The sequence below is a fragment of the Oreochromis aureus genome, linkage group 4 (genome assembly GCF_013358895.1).
Source record: "Oreochromis aureus strain Israel breed Guangdong linkage group 4, ZZ_aureus, whole genome shotgun sequence".
Lineage (NCBI taxonomy): Eukaryota > Metazoa > Chordata > Actinopteri > Cichliformes > Cichlidae > Oreochromis > Oreochromis aureus.
Window position 1 is genome coordinate 14,120,952 of NC_052945.1, and position 20,338 is coordinate 14,141,289.

The following is a 20,338-nucleotide window of genomic DNA, read 5'->3' on the forward strand; positions in this document are numbered from 1 at the left end:
GCTGTCGTTTGTTGTTTTGCATTGAACATTAAAACCATTACACATAACCAGTAGGTAACAGGTCTAACAAGAACAGAAGTTGAATGAAAAAACACAAAACACTGGGCAGAAGACCCAGGACCATGACACATGAAGGCAATCCATTTCTTCCACTTCTGTGAAAAGGCGTCTCCTTTAGACCTTTTCCAAAATCTCATCCTCTCATAAAGATTTCCTTTATATACCTGTTCTTGGAGCTATTTTTTTATAACCAACAATGAGCCTTTTTTTTACCACAACATCCTCTTTAATTACTCCAAGATACAGCACCATGGGATCTACAGGGACTTTGCCACCTATTTCCTTCCTTAGAATTAGACATGTATCGTCCCAAAATATTTGAACTTTATTTCATGTCCAAAGATTTTGTGAGTGGGTGTCATTCATGTGACCACATTGCCTCCTGCTGCTGTGACTCACATTGCTTTTATGGTGTAACAAAGACACAAATTAAATTTTTTCCAACCAAATTCTCTTCAGTCTTTTGAGCTTGTGTGTCACCCACATAGAAGATAAATTCTCCTTTGTTATTTGTATGTCTAGTTCTTTTTTGTTTTAATGTAGGTATTACTCCTTTGTGCTTCTGGAGGCCTTGGTATATTTTTCCTATTACTCTGTTTATATGTTTCAATCTTTATATACACACTGTGATGCTAATAAAGAAATAAATGAACAAAAAAGAAAAACAATATTATGATGATGTCATAGGGAGAAAGGAGGAGGCACAGCTCCTCCTCCTGATACTTGTATTAAATGGCTCCTCCAGTGACTTTTCTCGAAATCAGTTCTTAGTTCACATCGACATCATGCTGGTGACTCTCTGTGCTCTCATCACTTCTCTAACATGTAAAGAGTCTGAAATATACTGAAGAATAGATCTCATGTTAGATTTAAATGTCGGTGTGTTTCTCTTCACTTCATGTCTTCTTGTTGTTTGCAGGTGTGAGTGGTGTGACGGTCCTGACACAGAAACCTCCTGTTTCATCAGTGAGGAAAGGAGAGACAGCTACCATGGACTGTAACCTGGGGACTGTTATTAACACTGTCTATTGGTATAAACAGATTCCCGGAGGAAGTCCTCAGTTTGTGCTGTATTTTTATCATAGCTATAGTTCTCCAACCTATGGCTCTGGGTTCTCCTCTCTAAAATTCACATCCACTCATCAGTCAACAAAAGATTATCGTTTGATCATCAAAAATGTGGAGGAGGGAGACTCTGCAGTCTATTACTGTCAGACATGGGACAGCTCTGTTAGTGAATACGCATCACAGTGATTTACACTGTGACAAAAACCTCCCCACTGATACTTCTGCTTTTCATGCTCATTTTTTCACATGCTGACAATAGACCCATTCAACAAACTCAGTGTAAACTCACCACCTTCAAATAGTGTGTTTATTGTTATTTTTGATTTATTTTAATGTTCATCAATGAAAACCCACCAACTTTCGAGAGTGTTTTTATAAACATGGAATTACTCTTTTTGATACATTTTAGCAATCATCACTGAAAGCATATAAAATATCAAGGAATATGACGACCACCAACAACACAAGTTGTCACATATATATGTACACAATGATGTACGTGTTTTTAAATAACAGCAATTTGATAAATGATTGTCTAAAATTCTGATAACTGTCACATTCTAGCTGCAGTAAATCACATTAATCAACCTAAATAGATACTGTTAAGTTACACAATATTTCATATGAAGCGAAAATGCAGCAAAATTAAATTATATCTGTTACTTGCTTCTCACTACAATTCTTTTCACTTCTCAGCTGAATAGTAAAGGATGTTTACACCTCACACTGACAACATGCTGGGGACTGTCTGCTCTCTCATCACTTCTCTAAAATGTAAGATGTTCTTCTCATCTGTTTCATAGCCCATCTTTTGTAGAAAGACATTTCACACATGTTCTTTCTGTGTTTGTTGGCAGATGCTAATGCAGTGTTAGTGTTTATTCAGATACCTGCTGTCCACTCTAGGTAAAGAAGGTGTTCTCAGCTGCAACACAGAGAAATGGTTGAATTATGTTAGATGGTCTAAACATTAGTTTCTTTTTTTTATTGATATTTCACATTTAATTACAACAGCAATGTTGACCAAATGCTGCATAAAATACAAAATAACTAGTACCAAATAACTTATAATATTAGTACCAAACACCAAATACCAAATAAATATCAAAGAACTCTCTTACTGTATTAAAAGCCAATGAATACAAAAGTGTTTTAAGATGAGATTTAAAAAGATTGACAGCAGGAGCCTGTCTGATGTGTAAGGGTAGATCAGGGGTAGGCAACTCCAGGCCTCGAGTGTTAGTGTCCTGCAGGTTTTAGATGTGTCCATGATCCAATATGGCTGATTCAAAATGCCAAATGACCTCCTCAACATGTCTTGAAGTTCTCCAGAGGCCTGGTAATGAACTAATCAGTTGATTCAAGTGTGTTGACCCAGGGTGATATCTAAAACCTGCAGGACACTGGCCTCGAGAACTGCAGTTGCCTACCCTGGTGTAGATTATATCACAGTTTAGGCGTTACAACCCCAACGCTCAATCGCCTCTGTGAACCAGCCTCGACCTTGTTATGGCTAAAAGCAAAGATCATTTGATCGACAAGCTCTAGAGGGCACACAAGGCTGTAAGAGGTCAGACAAATATCCAATTCAGGGCTTTGTAAGTCAACAATAAAATTTTAAAATCAATTCTCAAGTGAACAGTGAGCCAGTGAAGATAGCAAGCACCAGAGAAATATGTTCACATCTATTGGTTCGTGTCAGAAGACGAGCTGCAGCATTTCTCAAAGTCAATGAGAAATGTCAATGTTGTTTTTCAATGAAGTTTTAATAAAGGTATTATTCCCTTTGTGCTTCTGGAGGCCTTGGTATAATTTTCTCATTTTCTGATTTTATGCTTCAATTAGAATATATAGATTATGACGCTAATTAAGAAACAAATGAAGAAAAAGAAAAATATGATGATGTAATAGGGAGAAAGGAGGAGGCACAGCTCCTCCTCCTCTTAGTTGTATTAAATGGCTCCTCCAGCACCTTTTCTTCAAATCAGTTCTTCGTTCACGTCGACATCATGCTGGTGACTCTCTGTGCTCTCATCACTGCTCTAACATGTAACCACTTTGATTTATATTGCACACATATATACTAATGTCCGTGTTTTCTCTTGAGTGCATGTCTTCTCTTTGTTTGCAGGTGTGAGTGGTGTGACGGTGGTGACACAGAAACCTCCTGTTGTGTCAGTGAGGAAAGGAGAGACAGCCACCATGGACTGTAACCTGGGGATTGTTACTAATGAACCTGCTTGGTGGTATAAACAGATTCCAGGAGGAGTTCCTCAGTATGTAGTGAGGTTTCGTCATGACTGGAGTACTCAATACTATGGCTCTGGATTCTCTTCCCCAAAATTCACATGTACTCATCAGTCAACAACAGATTATCGTTTGATGATCAAAAATGTGGAGGAGGAAGACTCTGCAGTCTATTACTGTAAGACATGGGACACCTCTGTTAAGCAGTACGCATCACAGTGATTTACACTGTGACAAAAACTTCCTCACTATTACTTCTGCTTTTTGGGCACAAACTCAGTGCACCATATAAACAATTAGTTCTTAAACATTGCTCTTTTAAATGTATTCATTGTATTTCTTTCTTTATTTCCACTTTCACTTTAAATAAACAAAGGACCGAAATATACACACATTGTTCACACATAAAACCTCACATCATCAGCTTTTAATATTATTGTACTGTAAAACATGTTTGATGAAAACATTCTCAACATATTAACTGGTTAATCTGATTTCAAGCCACAGTAAGAAGAAAAATGAGACCACACAAATCACCTTTATATTACAGTTCATTAATTCACTAATTCATGCTTCACTAAAATTCAGTCAAAAATAAACAAGACTCAGATCAGCTAGTTGCAGAGAATTTTCATTTTGAATCAGCTTTAGTTCATCAGAAGCATGTTAATGAGGTAGAAAGAGAATGTAAACATATACAGATAAGGCAATTTCCTGTGTTTATTTATTTCTATTGCTTTTTTTGTTTGTTGACAGAAGAAAACTGTAATGGAATTTCTTTCACTTATGTACTAATGACATTATTTTATTGTGTAATGCCTTGGTGCCACTGATTTTAACATGTCTGACACCCATACAGTAAGACAAATGGTGGGGGCCTATTTAGGAAGTTGGGGGAAGCAGACAACTCCACAGGAGGGAGAGTCTTTTGTCTCTTCAAGGACTCTGGGAGGTAGAAAGGGGTGTAAACCTTAAGGTGTGAAACAGCTGTGTACTGCCTTTTGTTCCTGGAGAAGGTATTTAACTGAGAGCCACACTACTCTCAGTGAGACTCTGCTGACCTGCCCCGCGGTCATGCAGGCTCTCCACCAAGCTTGGTTTTCTGTTCTTTGTGTGTTTGGATTAAAGAATGTTGGCTATCGCTCACCGCTCATCTGCAGGCTTTATTTAAGTGGAAAAACTTCCACAACAGAATGGCGCTGCGAGCAGGGTGGTCCGTGTGGTCGCTGAACAACGCTTCCGTGGATGGGCTGATCACCCCAGAGGAAAAAGGTACCTTTGTCCTACCGGCTGTTGAAGCAAAGGAAATGGAGGAGTCACGGAGCCGCGTGTTTCAGTCACCACCGAGACCATCGATTTTGAGGGGACTCCTGCAGATGGGTGAGTGATAGCTAACTTGTAACAAGTCACGAGAGATTTGTGTCTGGCCGAGGAGGTGAGCGTGTTGCAGCCTTCGGGGAGCCCAGGAAGGTGTGTTACGACCTTCCAGGGCAAGAGCTCCGAGGGAGTCTTCGTGTAGAATCACGGAGAGTCTTCGTGTAGAATCACGGAGTGACATCTCTAGCATCTTCTAAAAGATCCTAACTTCTTCAAAGGAGACTGGGGGTGGCGGTGTTCGTTCCTTGGTCCGTAGAAGGCAAGGAACCTCACGGGGGACGCCTCGTGTAGTAATAGAGAATCTAGATTCCAGGGGCAGTCAGCGGAGCCGGATTAGTGGCTCGAGAGGCGACTCGGCGGCAGACGCCCACCAGGCGGCCAGGGACAAAACTCAATGTTTGACTGTATGGTAAGAACTGAGTAAATGTGTGGTGTGTAAGATTGCAGAGAATGGTTGTGTGGGAAAAGTTGATGTGTGTGGAAAAAAAAAAAATCAACAACCAAAAAACAGTGAAAAATGGGGTTCAAAATGTTGAAAATAGGGAACAAAAACAAGAAAAAGAAAAAAAAAAGAGAGAGAGAGAGGAGTGTAGAAATGTGCGTAAAAGCTGTTTCCAACTAGCGCGAGACGGTGGTACTGCAGGCCACCAGCTCCCCTAGGGTGGACACACAAAATTAGCAGAATTGTTGATGAAAATAAGTAAAAAAAATAGGAAGAGGGTTTGGTGATTTTCAATGTAGAACAACTACAATCTCTCTGGGTTTTTAAGAAAGGGGACTTCAGAACCAGAGAGGGGAGACGTGTTTTTTTTTAAGCAGTGATAAGAATGATCAAAATGTCTCAGTGTGTCACTTGCAGGTGAAGAGCAGACCCTGATCAATTTTTCACGTGCAGCAGTCGCAAGAAATTATAGGTTAACATCATTAGAAACACTCAAGCCAAGTTTTGGCTGAATTGTTTTACAGCTTAACTTCCATGTGTTTGTCACCCTGAGAACACAAGCTCCAAGAATCTCTCCTGAAGACAAGAAATGCAGTTCCAGAACAACGAGATGGATCTCAAGAGCTCACAGCAGTGTCCTGAGCAGTGAAAGAAAAGGTCCAGCAGCAGCAGCAGCTGTGCAAGACAGCGACAGCAAGGAGAAAAATGGCATCATCATGAATGGATGGATGTGCATTTCCAACGAGCTGCAACTTCACTGTGTATAAATGGACCTTTATAAAAGACTGCCTGAGTTGGACATTTGCCACATTTGGAGCAAAATGGCAAGATGAGACAGTGGAAAACACAGGGCAAAGCTGAAAGACAACTGACTCTCACTGGACTGCTGCAAGGGAGGGGAGATGAGATGAGACCACAGTGGAAGGAGCAGGGGAGAACATGGCTGTTTTAGTGTGGGAACTGAAATTTGGGTTTAGGAAACTGGGAAGAAAACGACTGCCTTGCGTGGAGAATTGAAAAGTGTCTGGAGCATCGCAAAGAGGAGAGGTACACAAAATTACACAAACAGAAAAATGCATTAATCCTACTAACACAAACACACATGCAATGAAGCTCATGAAGATCAAACAGTATTTTAAGCATGCATTGCTGTTACCATCATCTTGTCCGGTTCACTTAGTGGGTTAAGAAGTGATACATAGACTAGTGAACTAGTATTATTTTGGGGAAGGATGATTGAATCATTGCAGGGGTGAACAGAATGATGCAGGGGGGTCAGATGAGTGGGGACTAATAGATTATTGAGTTTCTTGTTTCTGATGTGTGGGGGAGGTCTTATCATGACACACATCTGGGTACATGGGGGAAAACAAAACTCATTATCTAATAGAATATTGTTGTGTGAGGTGTGTGACTGGTGGATGAAAGTTTTGGGGATTATGCATTTTCTTTTGGTACCACTTTTAACCTACCAGTTAGTTGTGTTTTGATCTATCATTCTGAGAGAGCATGCTTAGACAACTTCTAAAAAGAGGACTTCATATTGTTTTGATTTTTAACAGTGCACTGAGATATTTTTTTTGTTTGGCAATTTCCTCTTTTTGAAGCAGGCCTGCAAGATCGGGATCGAAAGCGCTACACAACATGTTGAACAATCGCAAGTGAGTTTCTCCAAAAATTAAAATGGGCTTGGGAGAAAGCCACTTATTTGGGACAATCAGAAAACAAGTCCCTGCCAAAAAGGATTCAGCGAGGTAATCCAGTCTAAATTATTTTTCTTTTTGAATGACGTCATTGCTGGCAGTAGAAACTTATTGCGTCACGAGGTTCTACTGTCAGCAAATAAAAAATGGGGACTGACGGGACTGACAAAAGCTTGACTGACTTGACACCAGTATGCAAGATTGCACCTCCACCTTGACCTGACAAAAGGGTGGATGTATGTATGTATGTTTCTTTTTACAGCAGCAGAAAGGTGACAGCAACAGGTTGCATGGGCATTGGGGCCGTGCAGACTTAACCTTTAATCGCCACTTTCTGTGTCTTTGAATTTACCAGCGGTGTGTTATTCATGACCTTGTATTGTTTACAGTGCAGAGGTCACTGTGAGAAAGTGTGCATACAGATGCGCTGCGCTAACATCTATTTTTTCCACAAAAGAGGGTTAATCTTGGGATCTAATCACATGATTTACAGCAGGACACACCACTGGCTAATGTTTTCTCTTATGACAGGGCCTGGAGTGAAACTACTCCAAGGGAGAATCCCTGTGAATTTTTAAGAGACAATGTACAACTTCATTGTGCATGTCTAATTGTGCTAAGCTGACATAGGGCAAAAGAAGGTTTTCCGGGGAAGCTTTCATTTTAAATTGCAGAGACCGTGACATGAGAGATATGGAAGAAGAGACTGAAGTGCAGATGCAGACCATGACTGGGAGAGAACACTTCAAGAGGACCAGTGAGAAGCAGGAACCATCTCCAGGACAACTGACAAACGACAGTGGGCTGCACCACTGGGCTTCCAAAGGATTGTCACGAGAAGATTTTGAACAGCAAAATCTTAAAATGAAAGAGTTTCGCCGTTGACGTTGAGGAAGACAACTAAGGTGTACGACGTGCTCTGCCTTAAATCTACAGCTGCGTTGGAACAGAGATCGAGGGATGAAGAGAGCGTGCCAAGCTCCAAAAGTAACAGCACACAGAGGAGATCAGCGTTGGAATTATGACTCTGTAAACGGCACAGACACCAGGAGCCATGACCGGGGACTGAGAATGACCATCTAATGCTGTTTCACTTTGCCATGCAAAGTACTTTGACACTCTGGAGAAGACCTTTCCTCTGTATCATTGTTGTTGCCATTTGCATGTGAGAGCTTAGATTGTGGGGAGGATTAAAGATGAACAAAGGGTGGTGAGAGAACAGTGAAGTGAGGATACACAGTGTGAAACTCCTTTAAGTGTAAAATAATGTTGATGTGATTACAGAATGTCAGGAAAGAAATTCTGGTATTAATGTGATTCTTGATTTAAGAATCAAAGGGTGGGATTGTAATGGAATTTCTTTCACTTATGTACTAATGACATTATTTTATTGTGTAATGCCTTGGTGCCACTGATTTTAACATGTCTGACACCCATACAGTAAGACAAATGGTGGGGGCCTATTTAGGAAGTTGGGGGAAGCAGACAACTCCACAGGAGGGAGAGTCTTTTGTCTCTTCAAGGACTCTGGGAGGTAGAAAGGGGTGTAAACCTTAAGGTGTGAAACAGCTGTGTACTGCCTTTTGTTCCTGGAGAAGGTATTTAACTGAGAGCCACACTACTCTCAGTGAGACTCTGCTGACCTGCCCCGTGGTCATGCAGGCTCTCCACCAAGCTTGGTTTTCTGTTCTTTGTGTGTTTGGATTAAAGAATGTTGGCTATCGCTCACCGCTCATCTGCAGGCTTTATTTAAGTGGAAAACTTCCACAACAGAACACAGGGCTTAAATACACAGGGAGTAATGAGGGGATCAGACACAAGAAGAGAGCAAGCTGGGAGCAATCACACAGGGACATGGAGGAATCATACTGGAAATATTAACAAAGGATCCAAGAATACCAAAGTAAAAGACACAGATTTGACACGGAAATCCAACTGACAGCGAAGACAGAGCGAACATGGGTCACAGAGACAAGGGTAACTAACACTCACAGGGAGACATGACTGACTGGGGAGACACAGGAGATGAACGAACACACAGACAAGGGTGACTCGACATGAAGCGGTGAACACAGGAACAGAACAGCACAGAGAAAACACAGCAGCAGAGATTAAACACACTAAGGGAGGGAGAACTAAGGTCACTGAAAACTTAAAAGGAAACCAAAATCATGAACAACAGTAATCAAAGGTTATAAATCCAAAACCTGAAAGACAAATGCTGAGTCGCAGACCCAGTACTGTGACATATACACTGATTAAATCATTTATATCATTTTTGAAGACCAAATACAAAGGAGATTATATGAAATCATTGAGATTGAAACAATAATGCTTATAAAAAGTACACATCTTTTCAGGATCAGTTTCACCACCTACTATCATCATGCTGGGGACCCTCTGTGCTCTCATCTCTACTCTAACGTGTAACATGTTCTTATTGATTTTAAAATTTGTATTTTGAGGTAAATCTTTCACTCATCTTTTTCTTGGCAGATGTTGATGCAGTGATTGTGGTGACCCAAATACCTGCTGTCCACACAGTTTCTTCAGGTCAACAAACTGTTCTCAAATGCAACATAGAGAGATATGATGGGAATTATGTTAACTGGCATAAACAAGTTCCTGGAGGGGTTCCTCAGAAAGTTTTCACTATTCTGGCAGCTCACTTGAATTTGGAACAGGATTCTACTCTGACAGATTTAATTCTAAATCCTCATCAAATAATGATTCCTAGTTCATAATTAAATGGACAGAGACAGGAGACTCTGCAGTGTATTACTGTCAGACATGGGACAGCTCTGCTAGCAGTGGGGTATCACAGGGATTCACACTGTGACAAAAACCTCCACACGGATACTTCTGCTTTTTAAGACTCTTTCACAACCTGATAAAAGACACCTCTAACAAACACACCTTCAAATAATGTGTTATTTGTTTGTTCATTTTTTCTTTTAATATTTATCATTGAAATCATGAACAAAGCAAACAGGGGAAAATCCACATTATTCAGCCACAACTACTCATATGCAAAATCATATACAAAAAAACAGACCTACATTGTGTGTGATGTGTGACGATAAGGACATTTGCATTTAAACTAAAACTGTTCAAGGAACTGCCTGTAATGATTCAAGTCTGTGATGGAGCTCCTCAGCATGTAGAGTTTTTCAATGAGGACAATTCACTTGACTTTGTAACAGGATCCTCCTCAAACCGACTAAATTCTACATCATCATTAGACATTGATTAAGAGTTAAAAGGAGGAGGGTAAGCATTGTAGAGTCTATTGAGTAGAACATAACACAATCATAGTCAAAGGAGCTTGCAAAGAAAAGCGTCTGGACTTCTTTAAGTTGCTTGAAGACGTTTCACCTCTCATCCGAGAAGCTTCTTCAGTTCAAAGGTCAAATGGTGGAGAGTCCCAGATTTAAACCTAGTGGGAGTATCCCCCCAAAGAGGGACAAAAGGACCCCCTGATGATCCTCTAATCGCCTAAGCCAAGGTGTGAAAATGGGTGTGGGTTCCAATCAGCCAGGGTTTCGGGTGAGCTCATTGTGAAACCTGGCCCCACCTTATCATGCGAATTCCTGAGGTCAGATGGCCCAGGATGTGAGTGGGCGTTAAGGCGTCTGGGGATGGCAGACAGTTGGTGTCGTAAACCACCGCCTCTGTTCAAAGATGGTCGCTCACAGTGGACATAGATGGCTTCTTTCACTCCTCTTTCAAACCATCTGTCCTCTCTGTCCAAAATGTGAACATTGGCATCCTCGAAAGAGTGACCTTTATCCTTAAGATGCAGATGGACTGCTGAGTCTTGTCCTGTGGAGGTGGCTCTTCTATGTTGTGCCATACACTTGTGAAGTGGCTGTTGGTCTCTCCAATGTAGAGGTCTGGGTATTCCTCGCTACACTGTACAGCATACACCACATTGTTAAGTTTGTGTTTTGGAGTTTTGTCTTTTGGGTGAACCAGTTTTTGTCTGAGTGTGTTGCTGGGTCTGAAGTACACTGGGATGTCATGCTTGGAGAAAACTCTCCTGAGTTTTTCTGATACACCGGCTACATAGGGGATGACAGTTTTGTTGCGTCTGTCTTTCTTATCCTCCCTCGCTGGTGTCTGATCTTCTTTTCTGTGCCTCTTTGCTGACTTTATGAACGCCCAATTAGGATAACCGCATGTTTTGAGTGCTTCCTTTACATGTGTGTGTTCATTCTTTTTTTCTTCGGGCTTAGAGGGAACATGTTCTGCCCGGTTCCCTAAACACTCCGGTCTCATGTGACTTTACAGAGAAGATTTCTGGATTGTTGATTATGTAATTATAACAGTTACCTGTAAGGGTTAGCAGGATTCTGCTCTCTTTTTTTGTCCAAACATAAAAAAATGATCATTGTAAAAGCATCAGTAAAAACCTGAAGGACATAGCACCCATCCATACATACATACATCTTCTTCCACTTATCCGGGCTGGGTCACGGGGCAAGCAGAGGACCCCAGACCTCCTCTCCCCAGCCACCTCCTCCAGCTTCTCTGGGGGAACACCAAGGTGTTCTGAGGCCAGCCGAGAGATACACATGTCCCCGATCTGCCTCGGGGAATCCTCCCGGTGAGACAAGAAGGAACACCTCCCCAGGAGACATAGCTAACAATTTATCATAATAAAATGCAGCAGCACATTTTTAAGGGAGGGTGAGACATCACAATTACCAATAATTATTAATACAAAACAAAATTACCCTGCGCTGAACATAAATTACCCAAAACACCACAAACTACTCAGATTTAGCTCCTCATCCTGTCAGTCTCTCTGACTTTCTGTCACATATTTAATGGTTCACACCTCCTCTCCTCCTACAGAAGCAGTGCAATCTCTTTCAAAGTTACAGGTCTCAACACACAGTGACAACATGCTGGTGACTCTCTGTGCTCTCATCACTGTTCTAACATGTATGGAACCTCATTTATACTTCAGATTAGTAGTTATTTGTTGGATTCATATGTGCTTGTGTTTCTCTTGATTCCATGTCTTCTTGTTGTTTGCAGGTGTGAGTGGTGTGACGGTGCTGACACAGAAACCTCCTGTTTTATCAGTGAGGAAAGGACAGACAGCCACCATGGACTGTAACCTGGGGACTGTTGATAACACTGTCTATTGGTATAAACAGATTCCAGGAGGAGTTCCTCAGTTTGTGCTGTATTTTTATCATAGCTCTAGTTCTCCAAGCTATGGGTCTGGGTTCTCTGCTCTCTCATCACTTCTCTAAAGTGTAAGACGTTCTTGTCATCTGTTTCATAGCCCATCTTTTGGGAAAGACATTTCACCATGTTCTTTCTGTGTTTGTTGGCACATGTTAATGCAGCGGAAGTGTTTATCCAGATACCTGCTGTCCACAAGGTTTCTCCAGGTCAAGAAGTTGTTCGCAGCTGCAACATGGTTCAATTATGTTAGATGGTCTAAACAAGTTCCTGGAGGGTTTCCTCAGTTTGTCATTCTGGCAGCTCACTTGGCTTTGGAACAGGTTTTCTGTCCCCAGAGGTGGGAAGTAACCAAGTACAAATACTTACTTACTGTACTTAAGTACAAAGTTTTCAACAAGCTGATCTCAACTGCAACATTGAGAGACATGATAGGAATTCTATTAGCTGTATTAACAAGTTTCTGAAGAAGATCATCTGTATGTTCCAAGATTTTTCCATTATGACAGCTCACCCAGCTTTGAAACAAGATTCTCCTCAGAAAGTTTCAACTATACGTCCTCATCATCTTATTAAACATTGGATTGCTCATCCCATCCATCCATCCATTCGCTTCCACTTATCCTTTTCAGGGTCGCGGGGGCGCTGGAGCCTATCCCAGCTGTCATAGGGCGAGAGCCGGGGTACACCCTGGACAGGTCGCCAGTCTGTCACAGGGCCAACACACAGGGACAGACAACCATTCGCACTCACATTCACTCGCACATTCAAACCTAGTGGCAATTTGGATTATCCAATTAACCTATCCCCACAAGCAACATGTCTTTGGATGGTGGGAGGAAGCCGGAGAACCCGGAGGGAACCCACGCAAACACGGGGAGAACATGCAAACTCCACACAGAAAGACCCCGGCCTGATGTTTGAATTGAACTCAGGACCTTCTTGCTGTGCGGCAAGAGTGCTAACCACCGTGCCACCGTGCTGCATTGGATTGCTCATTTTTTCTATTTCTTTTTTTTTTTTTTTTACCTTTAACCTGCTCAAATACAACATTAAAAAAGCTGAAAGCTTTTATGTCAGCTGGTACAAACAGGTTCCTGGTTTTTCTCCTCAGTTCTGAGATTTCATCATTCTCACAGCTCACCTGCCTTTTCAGCAGGATTCTCCTCAGACAGATTAATATCTAAATCCTGACCAAACACTGATTTCAAGTCTATTATCAATCATGCAGAGACAGGAGACTCTGCAGTGAGTTCCTGTTAGACATTGGAAGACTCTTCCAATAAAGCTGCATCATAGTGAAGCAGACTGTGGCCAAAATCTTATTGAGAGACATTACAGCTCTGATTAATACTGGCCAATAATGAGGACTTTATTAAATCTTACACAAAGCAAGTGACATAAAGGAGCAAACATGACTACACAGAGAGAGACACAGTTATAAAATACAAACATTGATGAAGTGAATGAGATGTTGACAGTGAAAGTTGGTCTCTACAGGATGTTTCAGTTCCTCTCCCCTCATCAGTGACAGTCAGGAGGTTTTTGTACAGCCATGTATACAAACTGAATCACTGTGGTATTCGGACAAGGCACCAAGCTGACTGTGACAAGTAAGTACTTTTTAACTGATCATAAAACAAGAGAGATTTTGCAAAAACCTGCTGATGACTACTTAATTCAAAAATGTTTCTTGTTCAGCAACATTTTTATGATTTTGTACAATCTGAAATAGTTTCAGGTTGTCTCATATACAGGAGACATGAATTACTTATGTTTAAAAAATGTGAAATGGTGTCAAACTACTTCTCTGAAAATGGTGTGAAATATGTCGTTTTTCCGTTCTTATTGCTTTTAATTTATGTTTAATTTCACCATACATAGGCCCGTTTTCTCTGTCTTCAATAGTAGTTAACAGTGTTACTAAAGTTCAAAATTACTTTGAAGTGATTAGAACCTGGCTGTACACTTTTCCTTGACGTGAAAGAAAATTACTCACATTAGCTGACATGTAGAATTAAATCAAAGACATTTACATGGAAAGTTAAACAGTAACTAATCATATTTTATTTGGTAAAATATAAAAGAAATTCAAACAATGTGCTGGATCTATATATTTTAGCATTGTACATTAGTTTTGTTTTTTCTAACTTCATAACAATGTTATGTTTGTTTATTTCATATTGACTCTTCTTGATTTCTTCTGGTTTTATGACTTAATTTCCAATTTCCTTCTTTCCTTTCATTGATCTTTTTTTTGTTTTCTGAACATCCTTTTCTTCTTTTTTTTTTTTTAAAATGTCCTTCATGTATTTTCAGCCTCCAGCCTCCCTCCTCCTGTCCTGACAGTCTTCCCTCCGTCCAGTGCTGAGCTCCAGTCCAACACAGCTTCTCTGGTCTGTCTGTCCAGTCAGTCTGTGCCTTTTGTAGATGTGAGCTGGTTGGCTGGTGGGAGTCCAGTGAGCAGTGGGATCTCTACCAGCACTGCTGTTCAGAGACCAGACCAGACTTACCAAATCAGCAGCTTTCTGACCATCCAGACATCAGACTGGAACATGGATAAGGTTTATACATGTAAAGTGTCTTTGGGCTCGCAGACTTCAGAGAAAACCATCAAGATGTCAGAATGTTCCACTGAATAGTCGAGGACCAGAATGTGCATTTAAAGTCTGCTTCTTTACTGCTTGTGCTGTTTGCTCATTACAGTCTTTACATGTTAGAAATCAGAATAAAGCAAAAGGTTTAAGTCATGTATTCATGTGCTGGTTTTTAACAAGTACCTTCAGGAATTCATGTTTTGCATTAAATTAATAAAAGCATTGATTTAAAAAATGTGTTTTCTTGTCAGTAAATAAGAAACTGTCACTGTTTTGTTAGTAACATAAATTTAAGATGATTAAAATGAACTCTTAAATTTTAGAGAGGGGCACATAGATGGAAAAACACTCATAAGAACACCATTTTTAAATGTGTTGTTCCCATAGTTAAAACACAAGTATATTCTGAAAGACACGCTGTGTATCTTTGTACGCTAGAGAGCATCATTCAATAATTCTTCATGAGTAAGAGAGAGGGCAAGTGTCACTGGTTTAAAATGTTGGTTGTAGATTTGAACTAAAATCTTCACACTCAGTGAAGCATCACCTCTCAAAACCTCCTCTCTTTTGCACAGGATGCACCTGCAGGTCTTAGTATCTCATTTATAACTAAATGTAAATGAAGAAGTATCAACTCTGTGTAAAATAAAATGGAACTGCTGCTTACTAGAAATGTTTCAGTTACTATCATTTGATTATTCACAGACAGCTGAAACCTGCTTCATTTTTGTCCAAACATAACTTTCTTTACTGTTAAGGAACACTAGAGGGAGTGCAGTCATACAACTAAACTAAACCTTTGCTGTCATATGCGTTTGCTTTGAACATTTAAATCATTAAATACAACTAGTAGGTAAGTCTGTCTCATTCAGGATGTGGAGAGATGGACCAGCCCATAAAGGAATAAACAAAGAAGAAAACAAAACAGTGATGATGATGATGATGTAACAGAATGAAAAGCAGAAGACATCATGAAAAGCTTATATACACAATGGACAGGGGGGAAAGGCTTCATTCAAAGCTCCTCTTCCTTGTTAGATGTGTTAAATAGCTTCTCCAGCAGCTTCTCTCCAGTCAGTTCTTAGCCCACACCAACATCATGCTGGTGACTCTCTGTGCTCTCATCACTGCTCTAACATGTAAACACTCTGATTTATATTGCACACATATATAAAGATATCTGTGTGTTTTTCTTGACCCGTGTCCTCTTGTTCGCAGGTGTGAGTGGTGTGACGGTGCTGACACAGAAACCTGTTCTATCAGTGAGGAAAGGACAGACAGCCACCATGGACTGTAACCTGGGGACTGTTACAGATGCTGCTCGTTGGTATAAACAGATTCCAGGAGGAGTTCCTCAGTATGTGCTGAATATGTATCATAGCTGGGGTTCTCCAAACTATGGCTCTGGGTTCTCCTCTCCAAAATTCATGTCCACTCATCAGTCAACATCAGATTATCGTTTGATCATCAAAAATGTGGAGGAGGCAGACTCTGCAGTCTATTACTATCATTGTACTACTGTACTATGTATGACTGTGCAATGACAATAAAGAATTATCTTATCTTATCTTATAAAGACCTGAGATGGGGAACACGGAACATGAAGACAAGCAACAAGGAACATGGACACCCTTAATTTTTTTTAAAGTGGAGAGCCCCCACCTATAGATTGTTTTTTTCAATTCATTTAAAAAATTCATTAATAAAACAAAACAAAACAAAAAGCAAGGTCCCAGAATATGCAATTTTATTCAGCCAATAGACTTCAAGTTATCATACACACCAAGCTATCTAACATACAACATATAATGTTATATTTTAAAGGTTGATAGACACTACATTAATACTACTATTCTCCAGCAGCAGTAAATGTGACCATAATGATATTAAACAACTCTTGTTCAGTGTTTCATTATAAAGTTGTTAGTTACCCATATGAAGCTGAAACAACTAAAAGTTTGGATGAATAAATGAGGATAAGGACTTATTTTGGGGGAAAATTTATAATTGAATAATTAATTGGGAAACAGCTCTTATTTGGTGTATGAATGAAAGCCTGTGTCTTGTCTCCTCTTAATGAGCTTTAGTCTATCCAGTGTCTTTGTATAGTCTTGTAACCTTCCTCTTTTTATTAGTATTTTGAAACATGTAAGATATTCTCATCCCTTCAGTAATCCATATATTTGGATATCACACTGATTATTTAGAAGTCACAACAAACACAAACTGATTTATCAAATATGATGCAGGGCGGAGAGGACTCCCCCATTTAGATAGAGGGGACAGAGGTGGAGAGAGTCAGATGGTTCAGGTTCTATCACGGGCCAGAAGGCTAGTATGAGGTATTGAACCCAGAAGCCAGGGGTGAAGCCAAGGTCCTCCAACGCCAGCGCTTCTCCGGGACTTTAGTTAAGCATGCGCTCAAGAGGGTCTTCACACACCCCGCTCTCTACTAGCCATCGGGGCGGGGGCTGGGAGGAGGTGTTGGCTGTCCGATTGGCCTCCTGCTGCTGCGGAGCCTGGGGCGGTCTGCTTGCCTGCACCCCGGGGAAAGGGTCACATCTCTTGGGTCTGGGCTGCTTCTCTGGGGGCGAGGGTACCTGGACCCGGGGCATAGAGTATGTTTGGGGAGTATGATTGTGTGTACATGTCTATGTATGTCTGTCCCTACGTTGGGTGAGTGCTGAGTGTTTGTATATGTGTGCATGAGGGTGGGAAAGCATGTTTATGTCTGTGTGTGCCTGTTTGTCTGTGTCTATATGTCAGGTCGGGTCTTAGACTCCACCTCCCTGGGTACTCCCAGGCCCTCCAAGTGTGGAGGCCTATCTCCCCTCACCACACTCCCTGTTGGTAACTGATGCCCTCAGGGGTTGGTGCATTGGTGGTTCTTGGTGTCCGGGCTGGGCGCTCAGGTATGCACCAGCTCACTCCCCGTGGCTACTTGGCGGGGCCTGGTGCCTGTCGCCGGTCAGGCGTCAAAGGGGGCCTCGGCCTCCGGCCTCGGGCCTGCAACTCGGTTCACTCTGGCACAGCTGGCTGCCGGCAGAGCCGGCGGGCACGCCAGTGCAGCCCCTCTGGCTTCTGCCCGTGGCTACTGGGTGACCCCTCGCCTGGGGATCTCCTCAGCCCTTCCCAGGAGGGTGGCATGGATGCCCCTCGGTGGTACTCCTTGGGCTCTCGCACTCTGGGGCCTCTGGATGTCTGGAGCCTGGATCTCCTCCATGCCTGCTTCATGCCCTGGGGACAGGGCTATGGGCCTCCACACCCTCTAGCAGACCGTTACATGGGGAAACCTTTTTGTATACAAGCGTTGATCCACACAGGTGTGCACACGGGTGTTTACTGTTCAGACATAAACTACACCTTTCTTATCTGCTACTTCAAAGCACATTGTGCGCTGTCTGTCCTGCGTGCTGCACAACAACTTTCAATATTTAGTATTTACTGCTGTTCACACTTAGCTAGATTAACGTGATGGTGTTGTGTTTAGTATGTTGCTTTTTTTTGTTTGTTTTTTTTTGCTTGTCTTCTTCTTCTTTTTCTCTCAACAGGTGATCCAGGAGATTTTTTTTTTCTCTTTGTCTTTGTAAGTGCCCTTTCTCACTGTCCCTTTTTCCTTCTGTTTTTCTTTTCCTTCCTCTCTTTTTTTCTCCCTTCCTATCCCCCAGTCATGTCTGTCCCATCTGTAACAACTGAAAATAAAATAAATAATAACAACAAAGTTTGATCAAATGGACCAATACGGCAATGCCATGATGATCCATTTGGCAAAATAAATCCATTTGGTATCCTTGTTGGTCTTCAGACAACAATTCTGATGGCTAAAGAACCAAATGGGACAGACAAAAAAAAAAAAAAAAAAAGCATGCGCTCAAGAAATTCCGCAGTCTGGACAGAAAGAAAAGAAAAAACATGAAGAGGATAGTTTCAGTGATCCAAGGCATCGGTGAATCATGAAGTGTAAAGTTTTCTTACCTGTGGAGAGATGCTTTTTGATTTTTTTTTTTTTTTTTTTGATTTTCAGTTCCTTTCTGAGGAACTTCATTGTATTAAAGTCCCGTGCATGAAGCGCCTGGACTTGTAGTAATTGCGCCTGTACCACTCGGGAGGGTGTGAACAGCTGTACCTAATAAGCAGACATGATTCCAACTTCTTCTAAAGCAAAAGACACAAATTGTTATGTCTGTGAAGAGCAGGAGCAGAATATGTTACCATAGAAGACGGTTGTATTTTTTAACTACGATCGCTCCTTAACAAAACAGCTCAGTCCAAAGTCGATGGTGCGAACAAGAGGCACATCTCAGCTTGTCTCAATCAGAATGTTCTCGCCCTTGATGTCTCGGTGAAAGATGTGTTTGTCCTCAAGCTACTTTGCAGCATCAACTGCAAACCCATTTGTGGTTTTGTCCTGGTCCACGTTCCTTTTCTTTTTCTTAGGTGGCTCTTTGCTGTCTCCCGCGGCCTTCCTTTTCGCCATTTCTCGTGCACACCTTTATGTTTTTACTGCAGCCCTCTGAAATGTTCAAGCTGCAGTCTGCAGATGTAGAAAACACCAAGAGCACATCAGCTTAATAGATGATAGAAACAAATATGTCCCAAACACTAATATCTGAAAGCTAGCAACCATCTGGACACTTAATCTAGCGCTCACTCAGTTAATTAGCTTACCTTTACCAGTGTCCAAGGAGGAAGACGCTGGCTCCTTGTCACTGCTCATATGGTGAAGAAGTTTAGAGCTCTTTCCTTGCTTGCTTGTGTCCTGTCCATCTTGCTGGGCTTTACGCTCACACCTTTGACCACATGTGCATCTGGGCTGGTGGAAGTACCAGCCTGCTCAGCGACCCTCCTCCTTTTATTGGGGTCTTGTATTCAGGACTGGCCTTTCTATTAGCCATCCTGCTCTTACAATCTATAAACGACAACAACACAGTGGTGAAAAAGAGTGCTCAACATCAGGACTGGAAGCATTTTGATAGCAAAGACTTTTAAATTGCAATTGGTGAAATTATGACAAGTTTGATCTTGGGATAAAAAACAGACCATCCACTGGACCACATCTGGGACACCCTTTCGGGTGAGATCAGTCAAGGGGCTGGTCAGGTCTGCAAACCCGGCACGAACTGGCGACAGTACCCAGCCAGCCCCAGGAACCACCTGACCTCCTTTTTTCGTCTTGGGATGTGGCAGGATGCAATGACTGCCACCTTCTCCGCCTGTGGACGCACCTGCCTGCCTCCCAAGTCGTACCCCAAATACTGTACCTCCCTCCGTCCAGCTGTACACTTCTTCGGGTTACCCTGTGCCGCACCTGCCTCAGCGACTAAAGGACCACGGCCACCCACTGCACATGCTCCACCCAGGTGTCACTGTGCATGATCACATCATCCAGGTAGTTAGCAGTGTGAGGACGCAGCACCTCGTGCATGAGGTGATCTGTTGGCTGTTTGACAACTACTCTTCCTTTTGATATGAAAGGAAGGTTGGAGATTGGCCTATAATTATCTAAGACCGCTTGGTCTTGAGATGGCTTTTTAAGCAAAGGTTTAACTACTGCCGACTTGAAGGGCTGTGGTACATAGGTGATTATTAGATTGATCATATTTAAGATTGACACATTAATTAATGGCAGGACTTCTTTAAGCAGTTTT

General features: G+C 41.7%; 1 protein-coding gene across 2 annotated transcripts; it reads left to right on the plus strand.

Moving 5' to 3' along the window:
- Nucleotides 1-835: 835 nt before the first annotated feature.
- Nucleotides 836-14,925, plus strand: LOC116334864 (immunoglobulin lambda-1 light chain-like). 2 transcript variants are annotated; one of them, XM_039611543.1, is made up of 4 exons: nt 836-885; nt 980-1,304; nt 13,675-13,706; nt 14,413-14,925. In XM_039611543.1, the coding sequence occupies exons 1-4, from the start codon at nt 846-848 to the stop codon at nt 14,733-14,735; spliced, it is 720 nt and encodes a 239-aa protein (XP_039467477.1). In that variant the 5' UTR covers nt 836-845; the 3' UTR covers nt 14,736-14,925. The 2 variants fall into 2 exon arrangements, with proteins under 2 accessions (XP_039467477.1, XP_031614266.2); XM_031758406.2 differs by lacking the exons at nt 836-885; nt 980-1,304 and adding exons at nt 3,118-3,177; nt 3,260-3,587.
- Nucleotides 14,926-20,338: the final 5,413 nt, after the last annotated feature.

What these genes read in the sequence shown, in the direction of transcription:
- LOC116334864 (XM_031758406.2), top strand. Translation starts at nt 3,138, where the DNA reads ATGCTGGTGACTCTCTGTGCTCTCATCACTGCTCTAACAT. An exon ending in TCTCATCACTGCTCTAACAT is followed by an intron (nt 3,178 to 3,259) that starts GTAACCACTTTG and finishes CTTTGTTTGCAG; the next exon opens with GTGTGAGTGGTGTGACGGTG. An exon ending in ACCTCTGTTAAGCAGTACGC is followed by an intron (nt 3,588 to 13,674) that starts ATCACAGTGATT and finishes AATCACTGTGGT; the next exon opens with ATTCGGACAAGGCACCAAGC.